Source organism: Sprattus sprattus, assembly GCF_963457725.1.
Source record: "Sprattus sprattus genome assembly, chromosome: 13".
Lineage (NCBI taxonomy): Eukaryota > Metazoa > Chordata > Actinopteri > Clupeiformes > Clupeidae > Sprattus > Sprattus sprattus.
In genome coordinates this window covers 21,278,870-21,297,135 of record NC_137911.1, presented here as the reverse complement: position 1 = coordinate 21,297,135, position 18,266 = coordinate 21,278,870, and the positions used below count along the sequence as shown (strand labels likewise).

General features: G+C 47.6%; 1 protein-coding gene across 1 annotated transcript in view; it reads left to right on the top strand.

The window, feature by feature from the left end:
• dph6 (diphthamine biosynthesis 6) overlaps positions 1–18,266 on the top strand; it is a 58,842-nt gene that overhangs the window by 39,514 nt on the left and 1,062 nt on the right. The window contains exons 13-14 of the mRNA XM_080850359.1: positions 8,268–8,507; positions 14,372–14,762. Coding sequence (XP_080706485.1) covers positions 8,268–8,507; positions 14,372–14,762 — 631 coding nt within the window. The remainder of the gene's footprint in view (positions 1–8,267; positions 8,508–14,371; positions 14,763–18,266) is intronic.

Genomic DNA, 18,266 nt, shown 5'->3' with positions numbered 1-18,266 from the left:
AAAACGACACAATATAATTCAACACAACGTTGCTTAGGACTAAACAGCACAACACAGGCAAGGCAAAGACTCGCCACACGGCAGACTAGCGATGAGCTAATACCACCCAGGCAGAGAAACTCAGCGGTGAGCTAGATGAGAGAGAAGGGGGGGCTCTCACCGGGGTGTAGTGATGGACAAACAGAGATGTGAAGAGTCAGGCCATGTGCTCGCTAACTAGGCTCTCTCCAACGTGAAGTGTGAAGACAGGTGGAGTGTGTGTGTACAGCACAGCCCTTGAGGGACGTGCAGGGAACTATCGAAATACTGGCCAGTAGGAGAAAGGGGGCCTCGGCGGGCATAGAGGAGCCCACTCGGAGTGTACTTTTCAGCGCTGGTTACACTCACCATATTCCCACAACTATGTTCTATTGAGCCTGACGTTAAGTGCTTCTGGTGAAACATGATTATTGGGTCTTCATGCAATGGTGGCCGAGCATTGCAGCTTTGTCTTAATTTATTAAGGAGATGTTAGTTTTTAATAGCAGTAAAAACTGATGGCTCAATGATATTAACATTTATGTCCCATTTACTTTTGGGCACTCACGCGGTCATTAATTTCTCATCGAGGGCTTCGTTTGAGCAGTAACTTTTAACCTGGGTCATTCATTTTTCATTAGCCATTGTCATTTTAGCACATTCTACAGATATAAAAGTGTTGCGGATGAATAATACACCGTGTCCTGTTTTAAGCCATTCTGTGGTCCGGACGACACACCAACGTGTTCAGTGTTACAGCCATTTATTATTCATACTGATGTATTTGTAAGTGTGTGTGTCAGCTAGTATGAATGTCAGAGCTGATGCTTGCTGTGCGGCAGAATTAAATTAATTTTAGCCTTTCAAAAATGACTTTGAAAAGACTTTTGAAAGGTTGAAGTTTCATATTTGACAGTAGAAATTGTAAAATCATATTTACAAAATATATGTATATTAATTATTTTTGCAATATTGAAAAAAGAAAACATTTAAGAGCTCTTATTCAAAAGACCTCTAGCAATTATATTTAAAATTAAAAAATATTTACAGTGATTCATTTAATTTAAAAAAGGCTTTTACAATACTTTTTATTTTTTAAATCCTTAATGAATGAATGTGTCTTCCTCTTTTTGATGATCAGCGTATGAGAAGCACATAGGCCGTGCACACAAAAGTGCACAAATTAAACTCAGATACTCAGATAGAACTCAGACTCAGTTGCTGACAGTGACATGCAATTTTTTTGACCGAGATGGCTTTCCTATTGTCAAAGGAAATACATACTCTTTTTTCCTCCTTTTTTTGTCTTGTTGTATGTTTTAAGAAAATAGAGGACCTGTAATACAGCATTGCCTGTATGTAGAATAATGGCCATCTCCCTCCCGCCTCTTCCATGCAGTCATACTGCCATCTTTTGAAAGGAAACGGAACTACCAGCAAGTTCAAGGAGACTTTCCTCCTCTGTTTTGCCTTCTCTCCCCCTCTTCTTCCTCCTTTTTTCCCTTTTTTATTTATAGATGTCTTCTGCAGGTTGTCTGCTTGCTTTAAGCAGCTCGGGCCGCGTAACCTTGGCATGTCCAAGTGGCCGAATCCTGTCTGCTAAATGATTGCTCCAGTGGCCGATGCAGGGGGACCGTCCCGTCTCCAGCCGCCTCTTCCCCCAATGTGACAGGCTGACGTGCCACTGGAGGTCAGGTGGAAGACAAAGTGTGCGCGACTCTCTCCGTTCCCCTCCCCTCACACACACACACACACAAACACACACACACACACACACACACACACACACAGAGACACACACAGACACACACACAGACAAACACACAGAGCAGCCCCAAGAAGAGCCCAAGCTCACACATTGTTTTTTTTTTCCTTTCTCACCGTGTACCAAGTTCACGACCAAAACAGGAGTTCAGGTAGGTTTAGTGTTAGGTACTGACATTGTGGTGATTAAAAAAGAGAAAGTGGTAACTAATGGCTATGTGGACAGAGAGGGCAGAGGCAAAAGAGAGAGAGAGATAGAGAGAGAGAGAGAGAGCAAAGGAGGAGAGGAGGAGAGGACGAGAGGTGGTCACAGCTGGAGCTGGAGGAAGGGATGGAGGGACGAGAGGAGGGCTGCGGCTTCAGCATCATTCAATCAGACAACATGCCCCTCAGCTGAAACGGCGAAACCCTCCCCGATTCTCTCGAATTAGGGAGATTAGTGGGAAAGCGCATAATGCGGGATGATGGAATTTGTCATCATTTGCGTTGTCCTGGAAAGATCGTGTTTGATCGAGCGATGCGTCGAGGAGCCTGTCATGTCCCACGGGCAGGTCATAGAGGGAAGCTTGGCAGAAATGATTTTTGCGATATGTGCATCAGTCGTAAAAGCCTCACAACCAATTTGTCAAAAATCAGAGGTCGAGACAGCTGATGGCGGCGGGGCATTTGTGCCCTAACGCAAAGGGAAACCGTGCCCCCTCAACCTTTCTGCACAGGGCTGCACAGTTCTCGTCATTTTGTCTCCTTACTAGTTAAGCCCTTTAACATGTAAATACATGTAATATATTATTATACATCAAATCTAAATGTTCAAGGTTTTACAATAATAACTAAATCAATGAAATCCTTCAATTATGTGAACATATTATGAAGCGTATTAAATAAAAGTGTGATATATAGTGGATTTATATCTTTTGTGTTAAGGAGAGATCCATATTTCCTTGTATAATCTGGTGTGAGAAGTGTGTCTCACAAGCCTTTCTGCTCCTGACCTTGTTTACACTGGCCAACAAGCGATGGAGGAAAGCAATCAGCATAAAGTTGACACAGAGCGGACGTGACAGTGTTACTTATCCACACCGGCGTCTCCGAGTGTGGGCATGCCGCGGTCAGACAGGCAGGGAGGCCGGATCCACACCGCTGCGTGCGGAGGGACAGTGGAGGAGAGGAGAGAAGAGCAGAGGAGGGGAGGGTGGGGTGGGTTGTGATGGAGGGAGGGAGGAGAGGGGACAAGCATCGTCTGCCCCTATCCAGCTTCATCCACATACCAACCCGACTATCGCCACTTTGTTACATGTTGTTGTTGGTGTGTGGCTAAGTATGTATGCATGTGTGTGTGTGTGAATGAGAGAGATCACACACTCCTTTTGTTGTAGCTTTACTGTGTGATTGTTTGTTTCAATATGTCATTGGGCTGAGGCTGGGAGGATGCTGTATAGGGGTGCCTGGCACTGGCCTTCCTTTGTGCATCTTGTACGGCTATTTATGTCGCCGTTGCCATAACGCTGATGTTGTCTGACAGTTGAGCATGGAAGGGTTAGGCCTAAAGTAGAGCACAAGCACACAACAAAAAAAAGAGATTTATATATATACTACATCATCTTTTTTTTTTGCTTCCCATAAAGACACCTTTGGTGATGCGGCCATGCTACTCAGAGGCTCAGCAGAAGTCGAGGGGAAAAAAAGGTTATGCTTGCGATGAGAATTTGAGTATTTGTAGAAATTACAGCGAGTGTCAGAGGATCCAAATTACCTCGGGGCACAAGCACAATGCTAGCGCTCCCCGCTCGGGAGACGGGATTGGCTTTGAATGCACTAATGCTGAAGAGCCCACAGACTGGAAGTCAGCTGGAGATGAATTCACAGCACACAGACCTGACAAACTGCCACCCACAGCAAAAAAGGGACTGAACCATGTTACGTATAAAATCCAGTGGGAATGTAATATGTGTGTTTCAATAGGCTAATTATGGTGTCATTTTTTTACACTAAATTAATATTAGAATGCATGATATAAATGTTTATTTTACATTGACCCATGTGCATTTTTATAATAATAATAATTATATAATAGACTTTAGGTAGTTTGTGAGATTATTGCTACGATGTTGTAGATCTGTCCATATTTGTCCAAGGCTTTGGGTAACATCTTTCATCTCAATCCTCTGTGTTATACCATCAGACTGTTTCCTATATTGATATGTAATAAGTTTTTGATTATGTGGAGTTATAAGTAGTTATAGCATGTAGAGAAGTAGAGGAAATAATCCTATATAATACCAAATAGCCCCAAGACCACATTGATTTGTTTGATGTACTTTTGCCAGCAAACCTCTGGTGTAAAGAAGTGACTTTGTTTATGGCAGTGAGTATATACACATTGGCGTTAGCTTTTTCGATTGTTTAATTATGCATGATTTGGTGGGGAAATGTGACCATTAGCATATCTGATGGGAGTACAGCGCTGTTTTTCCTCACCATGTCCTTGGAGCCAGTAAGGCACCTGACTGTTCATCAATAGCAGGTCACTTTACCCAGCGGGGCCCGTCCTCTCCACCACACACCTCCACGGCCAAAAATAACACCCTGAAGTGTAAAAAAAAAAGAAAAAAGACAGGAAAAATACATATACCAAAGGTCACCTCCAGCACCTCGTCACACAACACAAATATAAATATGTTAAGTCAGAGCCATGCCTTGGAGACTTCCATAAAAGACCATTAAAACACCTCAGACGTGTTGAAGTGTCAAAGAAGGTTGTGGAGCTGGCGCGCCCAAGCCGGTCGGAGCGATCATTTACATACATGTTAGAGTCTCCAACCCAGCAGAGACCTTGGGGCTCTATGACCTTTTGACACTCCATTGGCTTTATGAAAAATGATGGTGTTTAAGCCATGAAATAAAGGTCGATAAAGCATGAAGCCAAAAACACGCATTTAATTAATGCTGCGAAAGTGGCCAGCGCTGTGATGGATCTAAGTGTTGCGTGGATAAAGTTTTCGCTGCTGCGAGGAAATCAGTTTGAAATAAGTTTCATAACGTCGTATCTCATCTCCTAGCACATTAATAGCCTGCCATGAGATTCACTGGCAGCGAAGTGTATAATGTAAATTGTGAGCCATTTTTAGAACTGGACTTTTAAAAGAATTATTTTTAGTTAGTTAGAAGCAGTGACATTTTTGAATCTTGCGAAGGGGTTGTCGTAACACCCACTTCGCTGCGTAATGTGATGTTAAACTGCAGCTGGAATTTTTTTTTTAACGTTCCCCCATTTCAGAAGAGTTATATTTTATGTTGGTCTTTTGACAAATAATCTGCCTGCGATGGAAAGTTAAATGAAATATGTGATTGTTTGACCCTAATGAATATTAAACGCTTCTTCCTAGCCATTAAAAATGCATGCGGCACAGTGGTTGTTGATCAGGTTTAGGACACCCATGCAAATTGGACTGTCTTCCCTGTCAACATGCGCCGATGAATAATGTAGTTGTGGTGTATATACAGGGACACGCCATTGACAGTCAATTAACAAGTTTGATTGGTGTGTGAACTCATTCTTTTGAACTGTTAATTTTATGTAAATAGTATTCCCCCTCGCAGGCTTGCCACAGAAAGCCGTGCCCCCGCCCCCTCGGTGCAAGGAGTCACCTGAGCCAGGGCCCTTAATAATTGATCATTACACACCTGCTCGCTGAAGCTATGGGACTTTTTTGTATAATAACAGTCGAGGGGCCTTGCTGTGGTCTCTTTTGATATTCAAATCAACAAATAATGCCCCCTTTCCCACCTCCTTTTTACATTTTTTTTTTTAAAGGGTCAGAGTTTTATGATGGCTCGGTAAGCCAAAGAGATCCTCGCCGTGCGTCTGAGTTGATCTGGAATTCTGTTGTGAGGGTCTGATAGCGTTTGATGGCTCATAAGTGGAATGCCAATGACAATTTGTTGTCAACGTCTCGGGCCACTCGTGCTGTGCCGATGCCGACATAGATGTATTGCTCGCGCTTTTGCCGGGTAACGCTTGCAGGTAAATAATCCAGTGATTGATCCAGCTATTTGAAAGCCAGAAGCCCCCCCTCCCCCAACCCTCTCTCACCGGTTCCTACGCTCCCACCCCCACCCCCCCACTTCTTCCCATTTTCAGCCTTGTCCCAGTAATTTGGAGCAGCAGAGGCAGATGCTGAGGATTCATCAAAGTTGACAAGTGAACCAAGGAGCAAGGAATCATGGGAAAGCTATCTGGTTATGGAAATGGATGTGACTGTATCGCCCCTCCAGCTAACCGCCCCTTTTTTTCCCTCCTCGATCTGTTATTCTCAAATCGCATTTCGCAAAAACTGCTGATTTTATTAAGACTAAGGGAGCGCTCAGTCATGTTTTAGCAACATCCGAAGTTGCCATGGAGCTCTGCGTGAAGAGCACTGGGTCGTTTCATATCCAAATTTGAATTTGCTGCAAAACTTTTATTTTGTGTAAGAATCGCGAAAATATGCGTGTGGACTGCTGATTGGTTCCAGCATGCTGCTATCTACTTTAAATGAGCGCAGGGGGAATAGATTTCTAAAGGCCTAAAGCCTGGACTAATACTCCAAGTCAATGCTTAACCTGGTAATCTGGTTTGGAAATGCAATCCTCATTTCTGAATGCTAAGCGGTTAAAGACCTTGTTTCACGCGAGGTATCAATTGATCAGTTCCTCTCTGATCCCTGGAAAGGTCAGTGTTCACCCCCCCACCCCACCCTTGGCTCACCAGTGTTAAATACCTTTACCAGAGCCCCAATTAACACTGTTTACCCAGGCCGTAGCAGACTGGCCACAGTTTGATCCTTGCAGTTTAGCAGTCACCCTACGAGTCTCTTTGGGCTTGACCTCTCTAAATGCCAGCTAGTGTCCTGCATATCTGTCTGCATTAATCATATGGATTTTAGGCGGCTGAAGAGGATTGATTGTAGAGCTGTTTTCTAACAAGAGTTAATCTCAGATTTCCAGCTAATTATCACATTGCTAATTATGCTAATGATCTTCCACACCAGTTAAAATGTATGCAAGCTCACGTGCAGAAAGAGACGCTCACAATGGGCTAATAGTGCAAACCATTGCGTTTTAGGTGGCAAAATAACATAAAAGGTGTAACTTGTTAATTGACGCTCTGCTATTTAAACTTAGCCCTGTAATTGATGCTAATTTGATTGTTGCACCTCCTTGATAGGAGGCCAATGGAATTCATGGTGTACTTCACAGCGCTGCTATAGTTGAGAGGCAAATACACTTACCCTGTGGCGGTTGAAAATTCAGAGGAGAGTTTCCTTGCCCAAATGGAAAGGTCTCTTGCGCTCTCTTTGGATGTTGGCTGGTGTGAGAGGGTGTGTTTCAAATCTCAATCGATGAGTTGGTATCACTTAATTTAAGAGAAAGCACAATGTCATCACAAGCCATTTCTCTGTTTAGAGGCAGAGAGGCATTTATCACTTTTGACATGTTACCAAGCTGCTGCCGCTGTCTTGCCCCCTTCTTCTCTAGCAGTTGGGGGAGTGTGTAATTGTGTTTCAAGCGATGGATTGATTTTGAGGCAAGATTTATTCCCTGAACCGAGGTGCCTGTGCATCAGCCTTATGGCCAAACACAGCCGTAAGACGGAGAGGGGGAAAGAGAGACAGAGAGACATGTGCTGAGAGTGAAAAAAATTAAATCCTCTCGAAAAAGTATTGCACCAGAGGTTAGTTGGGTGGATACAAAACAGTTTCCAGGACAAAAACGAGAAATGGTAACTCAAGCCAGGTTTTTTTTGGGTGGTGGTGTTTGTCGAAACGGAACGTGCGTTTCAGCGAAACTCAGCAGTCGCTGTTAAACGGCGCCACGGCAAGTTCCAGCCCACTCCCTAAGCCGATGCCCCGTGAGAATAATGAAGTGCTTCCTCTGCTCATGCGTCTGTCGTCTGCTCTGCCACCACCTGACGGGGCCCCCGAGACAGACACACTCGGCAGCTCTCCCCCCCCTCCCCCCCACCCCCTCCTTCCCTCCGGCCTCGCCAGCTAGCTCCTTCCTGGGCCTATGCGCCAACCGTCTCTTAAACACCCCATAAATCACGACCTCAGGATTTAGCAATGATCGAGCTTTGGCCTTTGTTCCAAAATAAATTGAGTGAGCCGAAATACAGACAGGAGTAAGCTCTTGTGTGGATCTTCTACTCAGAGCAGCTCCACTGATGAGGCGGTGTCAGCCATACATCTGTCAACCTCCGTGCCATTTGCCATCCGCCATCCGTGAGCTATGAGATAACCCTCACTGAGAACCTTCCTGCATGCTTAACACATTACTGTGTTATCATGTCATGCAGCTAATCAGTGAAATCACACAGTTCCAGTAATATGCCTGATGTAGGATGTGTGGAATATGTGTGTTTGTTTGTTGTGTGTGCACGCTCACAGGTGCATGTGCACATGTTTTAATGTGTGTGTGTGTGTGTGTGTGTGTGTGTGTTTGTGCAGGTGGACGAGGCAGTGTTCTGCGCCGGCCAGATCGCGCTGGTCCCCTGCAGCATGCAGCTGGTGGCGGGGGGAGCGGCGCTGCAGGCCCAGCTGTGCTTCAGCCACATGGCGCATGTGCTGGAGGCTGTGAGCTCCAGCCTCACGCTCCGCCATGCCCTGCAGGCCCACTGCTACGTCACCCAGCCTGGGCACGTCCCCGTCGTCAGGGCCACCTGGCAGAGGATACTGGAGCACGGCAAGGTGAGGCATCTCTGTTAAATATTCTGGTTGCATCGTGTCTGGATTGTGCAAAGAGACAGGGCAGGAAATGCTTGAGGTTTAGTGAGTCATCGGTGAAGGATGAATGACTCAAGTCTAGGTCTTTGAGTGGTTTAACATCAGGATGGACGCTTAGTGTGGTGCACATAGCAGATTGTCAGTTTAATAGTCTGCACCGGGTATGACTGCAATTTGGAGGGTTTTTACTGTCTGTGGAGACTGGGGCAGTTCATGCCAGAAAGAAGGCTTTAAAACACAACAGACATTTGGCCAATACTCTGCGGGATGATTCCCACTGTGACTCAAGGACAACTGAAAACCAGATTTTCGGGTGACTGTGGCTATTGTCACTTCTGAAAATTCCCTGTCACCCATTACAGTGTGATTTGAGAGCGAACAACACCAGCAGAACTTGAATCCTTTCCTTTCTCTTACCCACCCACCACCCCACCCTACCCAAACCTCGACGCCCCCCCACCTTTGGAGAGAAAGAGCTGATATTTACCAGTATGAGTGCTCATGAAAACTTGATGATCTGGGAAACGCTGGTGTCTTTGATAATATGGAGCTAGGCACAGAAGCAGATGTCTTCCTTAGAGCCTCCTTAATCCTTAACCCCACCACCCCCCAACCCCTCCCCTCCCCTCCTCTCCTCTCCTCCCCTCTGCCCTCCACCACCTCCACCCCTACCACCTCCGCCCCTGCCACCCGCCCAGAGCTTTGCTTCAACCCTCAGAGCAGCTTATCCCCCTCGCTCCCTCTGTGGCCCCCGGACTCCACCCGGCACAGCAGGCTCCTCTCTCTGCAGTCGGCCCTGCTCAGGGAACGAGGATGAGAGCGAGGGATGGGCAGACGAGAGGAAAGAGAGACAGACGGAGAAAAGGAGAGAGCAAGAGGGCGGTGGCTCAGAGAGGTGCCCCGCCCCCCACCCAATGCAGGGGACCAGGGACAGTAGCGGGTCCACCTGTTTGCCATCCTGTGTTGGTGGTCTGGGCATCTGAGGAACATACCTGAGGGATTAGATGTTGGCACTGCCAGTCTTATGAGAGGAATTGGATGATAGTGTATGCATGTGTGTGTGTGTCTATGTGTGTCTCTGCCTGCTTTTTTTTGTGTGTCTGTGTGGATATCTATGTGTGTATGTTTGTACCTCTGTGTGTGTGTGTGTGTGTGTGTGTGTGTGTGTGTGTGTGTGTGTGTGTGTGTGTGTGTGTGTGTTTGAAGGTGTGTGTGTGTGTCGGTGTCGGTGTCGGTGTCTGTGTGCCTGCCTGTGTGTGTTTGCATTTCTGTGTATGTCTGAGTGTGTAAGTGCATAACTGTAGGTATGTATGTATGTGTTTATCTGTAGATGTGTGTGTGTGTGTCTCTGTCTGTCTGTCTGTCTGTCTGTCTGTCTGTCTGTCTGTGTGTGTGTGTGTGTGTCTGTGTGTGTGTGTGTGTGCGGCTGCACTGTGCCGGAGTGCAGCGTGATGGCGGGTGAGCCTGTTTCATCCCGGGCCGGCTGAACGGCTCTCCCCGGGGTAAGGATTACGCCAAGCGCCGGCGCTCATTTGAAGTGAGCGTAATAAGAATATTTAACACAGGTCAAACACAGATAACACAGCCCCCGCGGAGAGGCAGAATATTTTACCCGCCCTCTCGGTTCTCAGAACTGTGCCATTGCTCCCATCGACACAGACACCAGCCGAGCGGCAGCCGAAGAACAATAGTAAATTATGGAGAGCCACTCAACTTTCACGGATAAAAGGTGGTCGGTGCCGTTATGTGATGTTGGAGCCTCTGTTAGAGTGTTGAACGTATGAAAATGCATCTCAGAAGGGGTGGCGAAAGGGTTAGATTTGTTCTAAATGGGACACGCGGAAATGGTTAAAGGTAATCTAATCGTTCCAAATGGTGCCGGGAAAATGTTCCCGCTCTCAAGGGATGCGGGATTGGAACGAATTCAATTTTGAGACGACGGAGCGATGTGCTTTCTTTTGACACCGCGTCTTGTTTATCGGGAAACAGCAGGCCCTTGTGAGTTCTCAAGTCCCGCCTTTTTTCTTCGTTTCATATCAAGTAAACTTTCACGACTTTTACAGCAGTGTGCGCCTTTCTTGTGTACAGAGAATTAAGACGTGAATAACCACTTTCATCATTCACACCGTTTGCAGTTTTGCAGAAACCAGTCAACCATGTTGCTCTTACTGATATCTTCTGTTCACACCTGTCTAGTAGTACACACACACGCGCGCACACACACACACACACACTTCAGCTGTCATTTATTTCACTGTGTTGACATAAAGTCAGTCACCATGTAAGTTTTTCACAAGCAATCCAAAGTGCCAAAATAGCTCAACCCTATTTATCGAATAGTTATTTTCCTCTCGTTTTCAAAACAATACAGGCAAAACAATTTATGGTGTTTACCGCAGATTCAGCACACGACACAACCAGCAATCAGACCAGCGATGCCGGACGAGATGGAGCCATTCAGGCAGAAGGCTGTACTAATAGCGGGGACGAGTGTGTGTGTGTGTGTGTGTGTGTGTGTGTGTGTGTGTGTGTGTGTGCGTGTGTGTGTGCGGGGGGGCCCAGGGCAGATGCAGCAAGCGGCCACGTTGTTTTCTTGCGCCTTGATAATTTCTCTAATCAGGTGGATGGAGAAGCTCAGGGGGGGTTAATTGGGAGCACGGCGCTGGTGCCGCACGTGTGAAATACTGTTTGTGGAGCAATCGCAGATTTTTGTGTATGTGTGTGTATTGGGGGGTGCGGGTGGCGTGTGGTTTGGTGTGTGTGTGTTTGTATATGCATTTATTGTCTTACCTCTAAAAGCTATTTTGCATTTACAGAAGGTCACCGTCCTCCTCTTTAGCAAATGGTATTCATACGCTCAACACTCCTCGACAGCTATTTCCTTTTATTTTATTTCAGTGCCACACTCAACCCATGCATAACAAAGATTTATATAGCGAGGGAGAAGAGTGTACTTGTAAATGAATATGTTTTCGGACTTTGCTCATTGTGGGAATTGGTACAGTGATCCGATCATACTTCGTGGGTCTGAACGCTGAGTGATATATGCACAGTATGATTCAAGGGTTTCCTGTATCCTCTGTCCTGCCATCCCAGCCCCCCTCTTGCGCCACGTGTCCAAACATTTAGGGGCCCACTCTCCCCCCTCTGCTCAGACCCCCTCCCTTTTGGAACTGGTGCCACCACACCAGAGGCAGCACTGGTCTGGTTTACACAAGTGGCCCCTGCCTAAGTGAGAGGAAGCGGTGGATATGATGGCAGTGGCAGGGCCTGAGCGTGGCCGCCGAGCCCAGTCGATGAAGGCCTCCCGCTGGGCAGGAAATGTAGGGGAACTGCCTGAGCATCCAGGCCCCATCAGCCTCCCGCTGCTCGCGGCCTTTACACCACTTCCTTATTATGGTGTTTACCGTTCGGCTTTCACGCCTCCGCTACTCTCTCTCTCTCTCTCTCTCTCTCTCTCTCTCTCTCTCTCTCTCTCTCTCTCTCTCTCTCTCTCTCTCTTTCTCTTTCTCTCCCCCTTTAGCCAGCATACACTTATTTTCCTAGTGCACCCCATTACTCCCTCTCTTACTCTCTCACCTAGCACACACTTATTTTCCTAGCACTGTCTTTCTCTCTCCTCTCGGTTCACTCTTATAGACACACACACAGTCAAGCCAGAGTCCCAAGTCAGGTGGACAAGGGGCCCACATTGAAATGAGAAGTGAGCAAGAAGAAGGGCAAACCTGGATGAAGATCAGGTCACCCTGACAGTGGGGCTCCAGTGTAGCGAGCTGCTCCAGACTGGCTCACCTGCTGGAGTGCAGATGGAGCGGTGTTGGGGGGGGGGGGGGGGGTGCTGGTCGCATGCGCCTGCGCCCACTGTAATGAAGTAATAGATTGATTGCATTTAAGCCTGCAGGAGGTGGGGTGGGTGGGGGGGCAGCACTATTGCATAGACAGGGCCACTCCAGGCACTCAGCTCAACCATATATCAACATTTGTCACCCTTTTATTTTATTGGATTAATCTAATAAATGATTTCTTGTCAAGTAGGGTGTCAGGCGGGGAGTGCTTTCACATCTGGCAGAGAAGTCTAAACCAGAGCCAGGCTTGCACTTACGGACACATACACACACACACACACACACACACACACACACACACACACACACACACACACACAAACCTCAGAGGTCTAAAGTGAGGATATAAACCAAGGAATGTTGTTGACTTAACAGACTCAGACAAGTTGGGGAGATGAGGGGGAGAAATAAGCAAAAAAAGTCATAAAAGTTTATATTTTGCGAAGGTAGTGACCTGCAAGAGGCTGGTGCTGTGTTAGTCACGCCGCACACACACATACACACAAATACACACAAATACACACACACACACACACAAATACACACAGAGCTCATACATACATACAAACATACAGGCACGCATAGACACGTGCACAGCAAAGTCATGGCCAGACTTGCACACACACATGTCCTACACATGCAATCACGTCACAACGATTACTCATACACACACACACACACACACACACACACACACACAAACACACACACACACACACACACACGTAACGGCAAAGCAGCAGGGCCACAGGGCTGGCCTTTAAGCCTGGCTGAGCACCCCCACCCCCACCCGCACCCACAGGCCCTGTGCGGCGTCTCAGGGCAATCGCTATTGACAAGCGGCAAGGCCCGTCCCCTCCAGGAGCCCCCTCTGCTCACGCTAAGTGCTAATCTAACATTTATCAAAGGCCCAGCAATATATGTATCCTGTCATGCCACTCAAGAGCAAACAGGTTTTTCTGATCTCTAATACGTAGCCCCCGTCTCCCCCTCTACATACACCCACACACCCACACACAAATACACCCACACACACACACCCCTTCCCCTCCCTTACTCTCATCCATCCACTTGTTTTTTTGTTGTCATACACTCTTGGTGAGATTGGCTGTTGATGCACAAATAGGCCTCTGCTAAAGTTTAATCTGGAGGTAAGTGCCGCATTCATGTAGACAGTGGGTTGGGTCAAGCCGGGCACGTCTGCTACATGGAAGGGTTGGCGGTGGGGACGAAGGGGTGGGTTGGGGGGACAAAAGGACATGCATCCTTCTTGTCAATTACTTTTTTTTTCTTCCCGGGCTTTTCTCCTCTCTTTTTTTGTCTTCGGAGCGAATTTCAAAATAAAGTGTATGTAACCTGTCATTATTCTGCACTTACAGAGAGGGGTGTAAGTGGATGAAAATTGATCCAGCAAATTGAAAAGGGGGTTAAGTGTTTTTGACCTATCGACTCCAGGCAAAATGACTGTTTTATAAAACACTCATTTCTCCCCCATTAGCCGATGAGGCTGCCGCTCAGGATTATTTGAGAGGCGACATTGTACAGCCGGCCAGCTGAAGACCTCAGGACCGACAATGGCCCCCACACACACACACCCACACGCATATGAACAAAAACAGATTTGAACTCTGTTGATTACATCATTCAGACCTATCATGGCAGCCCACTAATAACCATCTGCGATGTGAGATGTTGTGAAATGACTGAGATATAGGCTGCATATTCGCAATCCCTTTGTCAAAATCTGGATCTGGTTGAATGCAGTGTTGCGCTGTGCTGTTACCCAGCTCAATGTTAAATATTTTGGGTTGTACACTGACGTACACTTCAGTGGCAAGTTGACATTATGACGGCGTCTCCGATGTTCAAATGATTTTGTCAAATTACTCGAGCATGGTGATGATTAATGTAGGAAGGTAGCTGGGGGCTCATGGTGTCAACCTGTGTAATGACCATGTGTTGTTTTGGTTGATTACTTGACAGGAGGACTGTTACGGAGAGCCAGAGGTGCATTGTGGGCCGTTGGTGGTTGCCGTGGTGCCTTCCCTGCCCCGAGGAGCTGCCGTGGAGCTGCATGTCATGGCCGTGCAGGACGATCCCACAGGGCGGATTTTTTCCCAGACCACCACGCAGGTGCCCGGTGCCATCCTGTCGTGCCAACTCGTGCAGGCCAGCAATGGCCACTGCGCCACTCTGTCCCTGGTCGTGAGGACGTCCTCTTCGAGCGCAGACTCGGCCAAGCCTGAGGTCGTTCTCAAAGCCATCGGCAGCGCTTTTCTGGACTCTGTTAAGAAACTGGACGGCCAGCTCTCTCCGCTGTGCTGCAGGGCATTCTTCAAGCTCAGCACTGCTGCAGGCCAACAGCTGGCTGCAGGTAGGCCAATCACGCCTTTTCTCATCTTTCAGGTCTGGAGAGCTCTAAGCAGCCCCCAAGAGTCATTTGTCATCATTCGGCAATTGAACTTTTGATTTATTTCTGTTGCTTTTCATGCCGTTGAATGGAACTGACATGATATGCCAGGTTCCTTTGTCATCGTTACAGCTATCTGTGCCTGTCTTCTCTCTTCTCTCTGCTTCTCTCGCTCTGTCTCTCAGTCGCCGCCCTCACATTTACTGCGTTCTTATTTAACCAGAATTGTATGTCTTTCTTCCCTCCAGAGAGCATTTCTGTCCTTTGAGAAGGGCGAGCCAGACTTTCATAAACTTCACACGATTGTTGCGTCGTCGAAAACAATCAATTAGCGCCAAGAACCCGGGGCCAAACCCCAGACTTAACTGTCGTTCCTCTGACCTCGGCCACACTCGTTATGTGGAGGAAATGAAATAAGTCACATGATGAATAGTGGTGAAGACAGTTCTGAGGTTTTTTTTTTTGTGTGTGTGTTACGCGATCCCAGTGCACAACAAAGCAAAAAAAGCCTAATTGTCAGAATGCCGGCATCCACGCTCCATGTCCCTCTATCGCTTCAGGTTGATACCCAGCAGATCTGATCTGGCAATTTGGAAAGAAAGATGAGTCGATCTAAACACACAGGCAGTCACAGAGTCCCCCATTGTTCGCAGTGTCACGCTTTTCAACATTTGGCAGAAAAATATGCTCTGCTTATTTTTAGCCGGACCAATTTCACCAATGCACCAGTGATTATTTTATACCGCCAAAGCCTTGATCTCTTCCAATCATTTATTAGCACAGATGTCCCAACTGGATAGCAGACAGCACAGACAGTGTGTCTCCCCTCAGTCCCCCCCCCCCCCCCCCCACCCCCCTCAGCCCCCCCTTCCCCTTGACTGAGGCTGTGACCATGTGCACCACTGTCCAGCTCCATATGCTCGTACACGTAGCGCTAAATGCACTCATCGACTTGCCACTGGAGTGGAATCCGTTACATTCCCTTGGCAGACAGCCCCGTGCCCTGGGAGCGCGCTGCAGGGCCGGCATCATGGGTCACAGCCTCTGCTCATCGGACGCCGGCCCCAGAAGTTACAGAGGGAGAACAGGGGGGAAACTGGCACCTCCAGTGTTTAGCCATCTCGGCGCGGAAAAGGGCACAGTGTAGCCGGGAGCGTAAAGAACGCGCTGCACGGACGCTCACACACACGCGCGCATGCACTTCCATCAGCAAGGCTGGCTGGGACTCCCAGCTGACAGGTGGACATGGCCCACGGTCAGGCCAGCAACTGCTGTTTTTTAAGAGGGTGACTCAGCGAGTCTTTAGATTTCACATCTGTGCCGACGATTTGGCAGCTATCCCCAATGGCTTTCAGTAAAGATTTAGGGTACCTTTTGGTTGCAACACAGATTTAATAATGGGATATCAAAAACAAGTTTTATGTATTTCTTCAAAATACTGATATCTTTTTGGTGTTCTCCTCTATAAATATCGTCTGCTCTGAATGTTGCCTCTGAGAGCTAATAAACCTCTGTGAGAGCGCTGGAACCGAAACAACCGGCGGCTTCCAGTAGACACAGCGCGGACGCACACCACCGCAGTGCTCCTTTGGCCATGCGCACCAGCATTGTTCAGTCACCTCGGCCTAAATGAGCAATTTTCATGAGCCAATGCCTGCTAATTACCCACTCGTTTACCGGTTAATTTGAAACAGTTTGAGGTTCATTGTAGCACAGCTAGCAAATAGCAGCTCAGGGCTTTACCCCCCTCCTGCCTACCCCACCCCCTCAGCTCAGGCCCAGTAGGCATTAGCCATTTTAATATCAAATCGCCCCATGCCCATCATGCCAATACTGCCCTCTGGAATTATTTCCATATTTACAGGAGATATCTATTGATTCAGTCGGCTAAATATGCTATTATGGGATTATAATGCACATTGGTCGCTATTGATAAAAACATGCAGTGGTTGGTGAAAAGCGCTGTGTCTTGCTGAAGGAGAATAATGGCCGCTACCCTTGGGTGGCTGCTGGGGGGAGATGGGTTAGTTCCATCCCGTTTGCTAATGTGATTGCTTTTAGGATCCGCCTAATGGCCTTTGACCACTGCAGCTGCAGTGACTATCTCTTTCTCTCTCTTTCTCTCTCCCTCTTTCGCCGTCTCTCGCTGTCCCTCTCTTGCTCCTCTCGCTTAAGAGTGCTGTCAGGGGTGAGAGGGGATGGGAGGAGTGGAGTGCTCAAGGTTGACCCGCATGGGTGGCTGGGACATATTTCAGTCTTGTAAAATGAGTGTCCATTTGAAGTCTCTCTCTCTCTCTCTCTCTCTCTCTCTCTCTCTCTCTCTCTCACTCTAACTATATCTATCTATCTATCACTCCCTCCCTTCCTCTCTCGCGTATGAACACTCTGGCTGTCTATCAGGTCACCGTGTTTCACCTTCACCTCCCATCAGCATATAATGGGCCAGCTCCTGAGCTCAAAGCCCAAGACCCCGTGTGAAATGGCTGCGTTTCAGAGGCGCGATAAAGGCTGTCTGACCGCCCTTACTTAATATTACCATTTATTTTCTGTGATCTCTCCGGCGGTCGCCGTTGTCTGCCGTTGATCTCAGGAGCCCCGGTTGAGCGTTCATTTCACATCAGATTCTCTCTTTTTTGTCTGGGCTGAATTCAAATAAAATATAATGTTTTGGTGGGTTATTTTAATCAGCAGACAGAAAGCTAATGAGTTTGTGTGGGCTCTTTGAGTCTGCGTGAGGCACACCAGGCCTATTTGTCATGAAAGTGGATGATGCTTATTAAATGGTACTGCGCTGAGCATTCACCTCGCCATCCAAATTTGCCCCTCACACAGCCACGACCCTCTCACTCTTTGCCTTCCAAAAGTAAGTAGCGCAATATACATTTACAATACGTATTTATTTATTTATTTATTTTTAGCGCTCTCTGGATTGACTCTCAGTCAAACTGTCCATCCTTGATCCTACCACTGCGTCACCCCCTATTGGCAGCTGCATGTGCTCAGCCCTCTCCCCAGTCTCTCAGCACGTTGATGTGGACTCAGCCACAAGCTTGACATCAGACATCCACAAACTAGAATCAACAAATTAGAGTAACCTAAACAGAGCGGAGTGACATCATGTCTCAGTGCTTTGGCCAGAGAGCATATGCCATGATCCCCTTCCACACAGGCACGCATTGCCATGGTGACAACCCCTCCTCCCCCACCAAGCAAATGTAGTGGCCAGAGATGTGGCGGTCTGGTCAACCTATGGGAACGCTTATCACCAATTAGTAAGTTGGCAGGCAGAAGCTCGCTGACGAGCTCATCGAAGCTGTGAACAAGCAAGGCAGACACGCGTGTGGACAAGGCCACTACAAGACGCCGCCTCCTCAGATGACCACTGCTCATCTGCTGTCTGGTGCACTGCTGCCCCACCCCACCCCAACTCACCCCATCCCCCGGCCCCGCCCGCCCACTACGCAACGG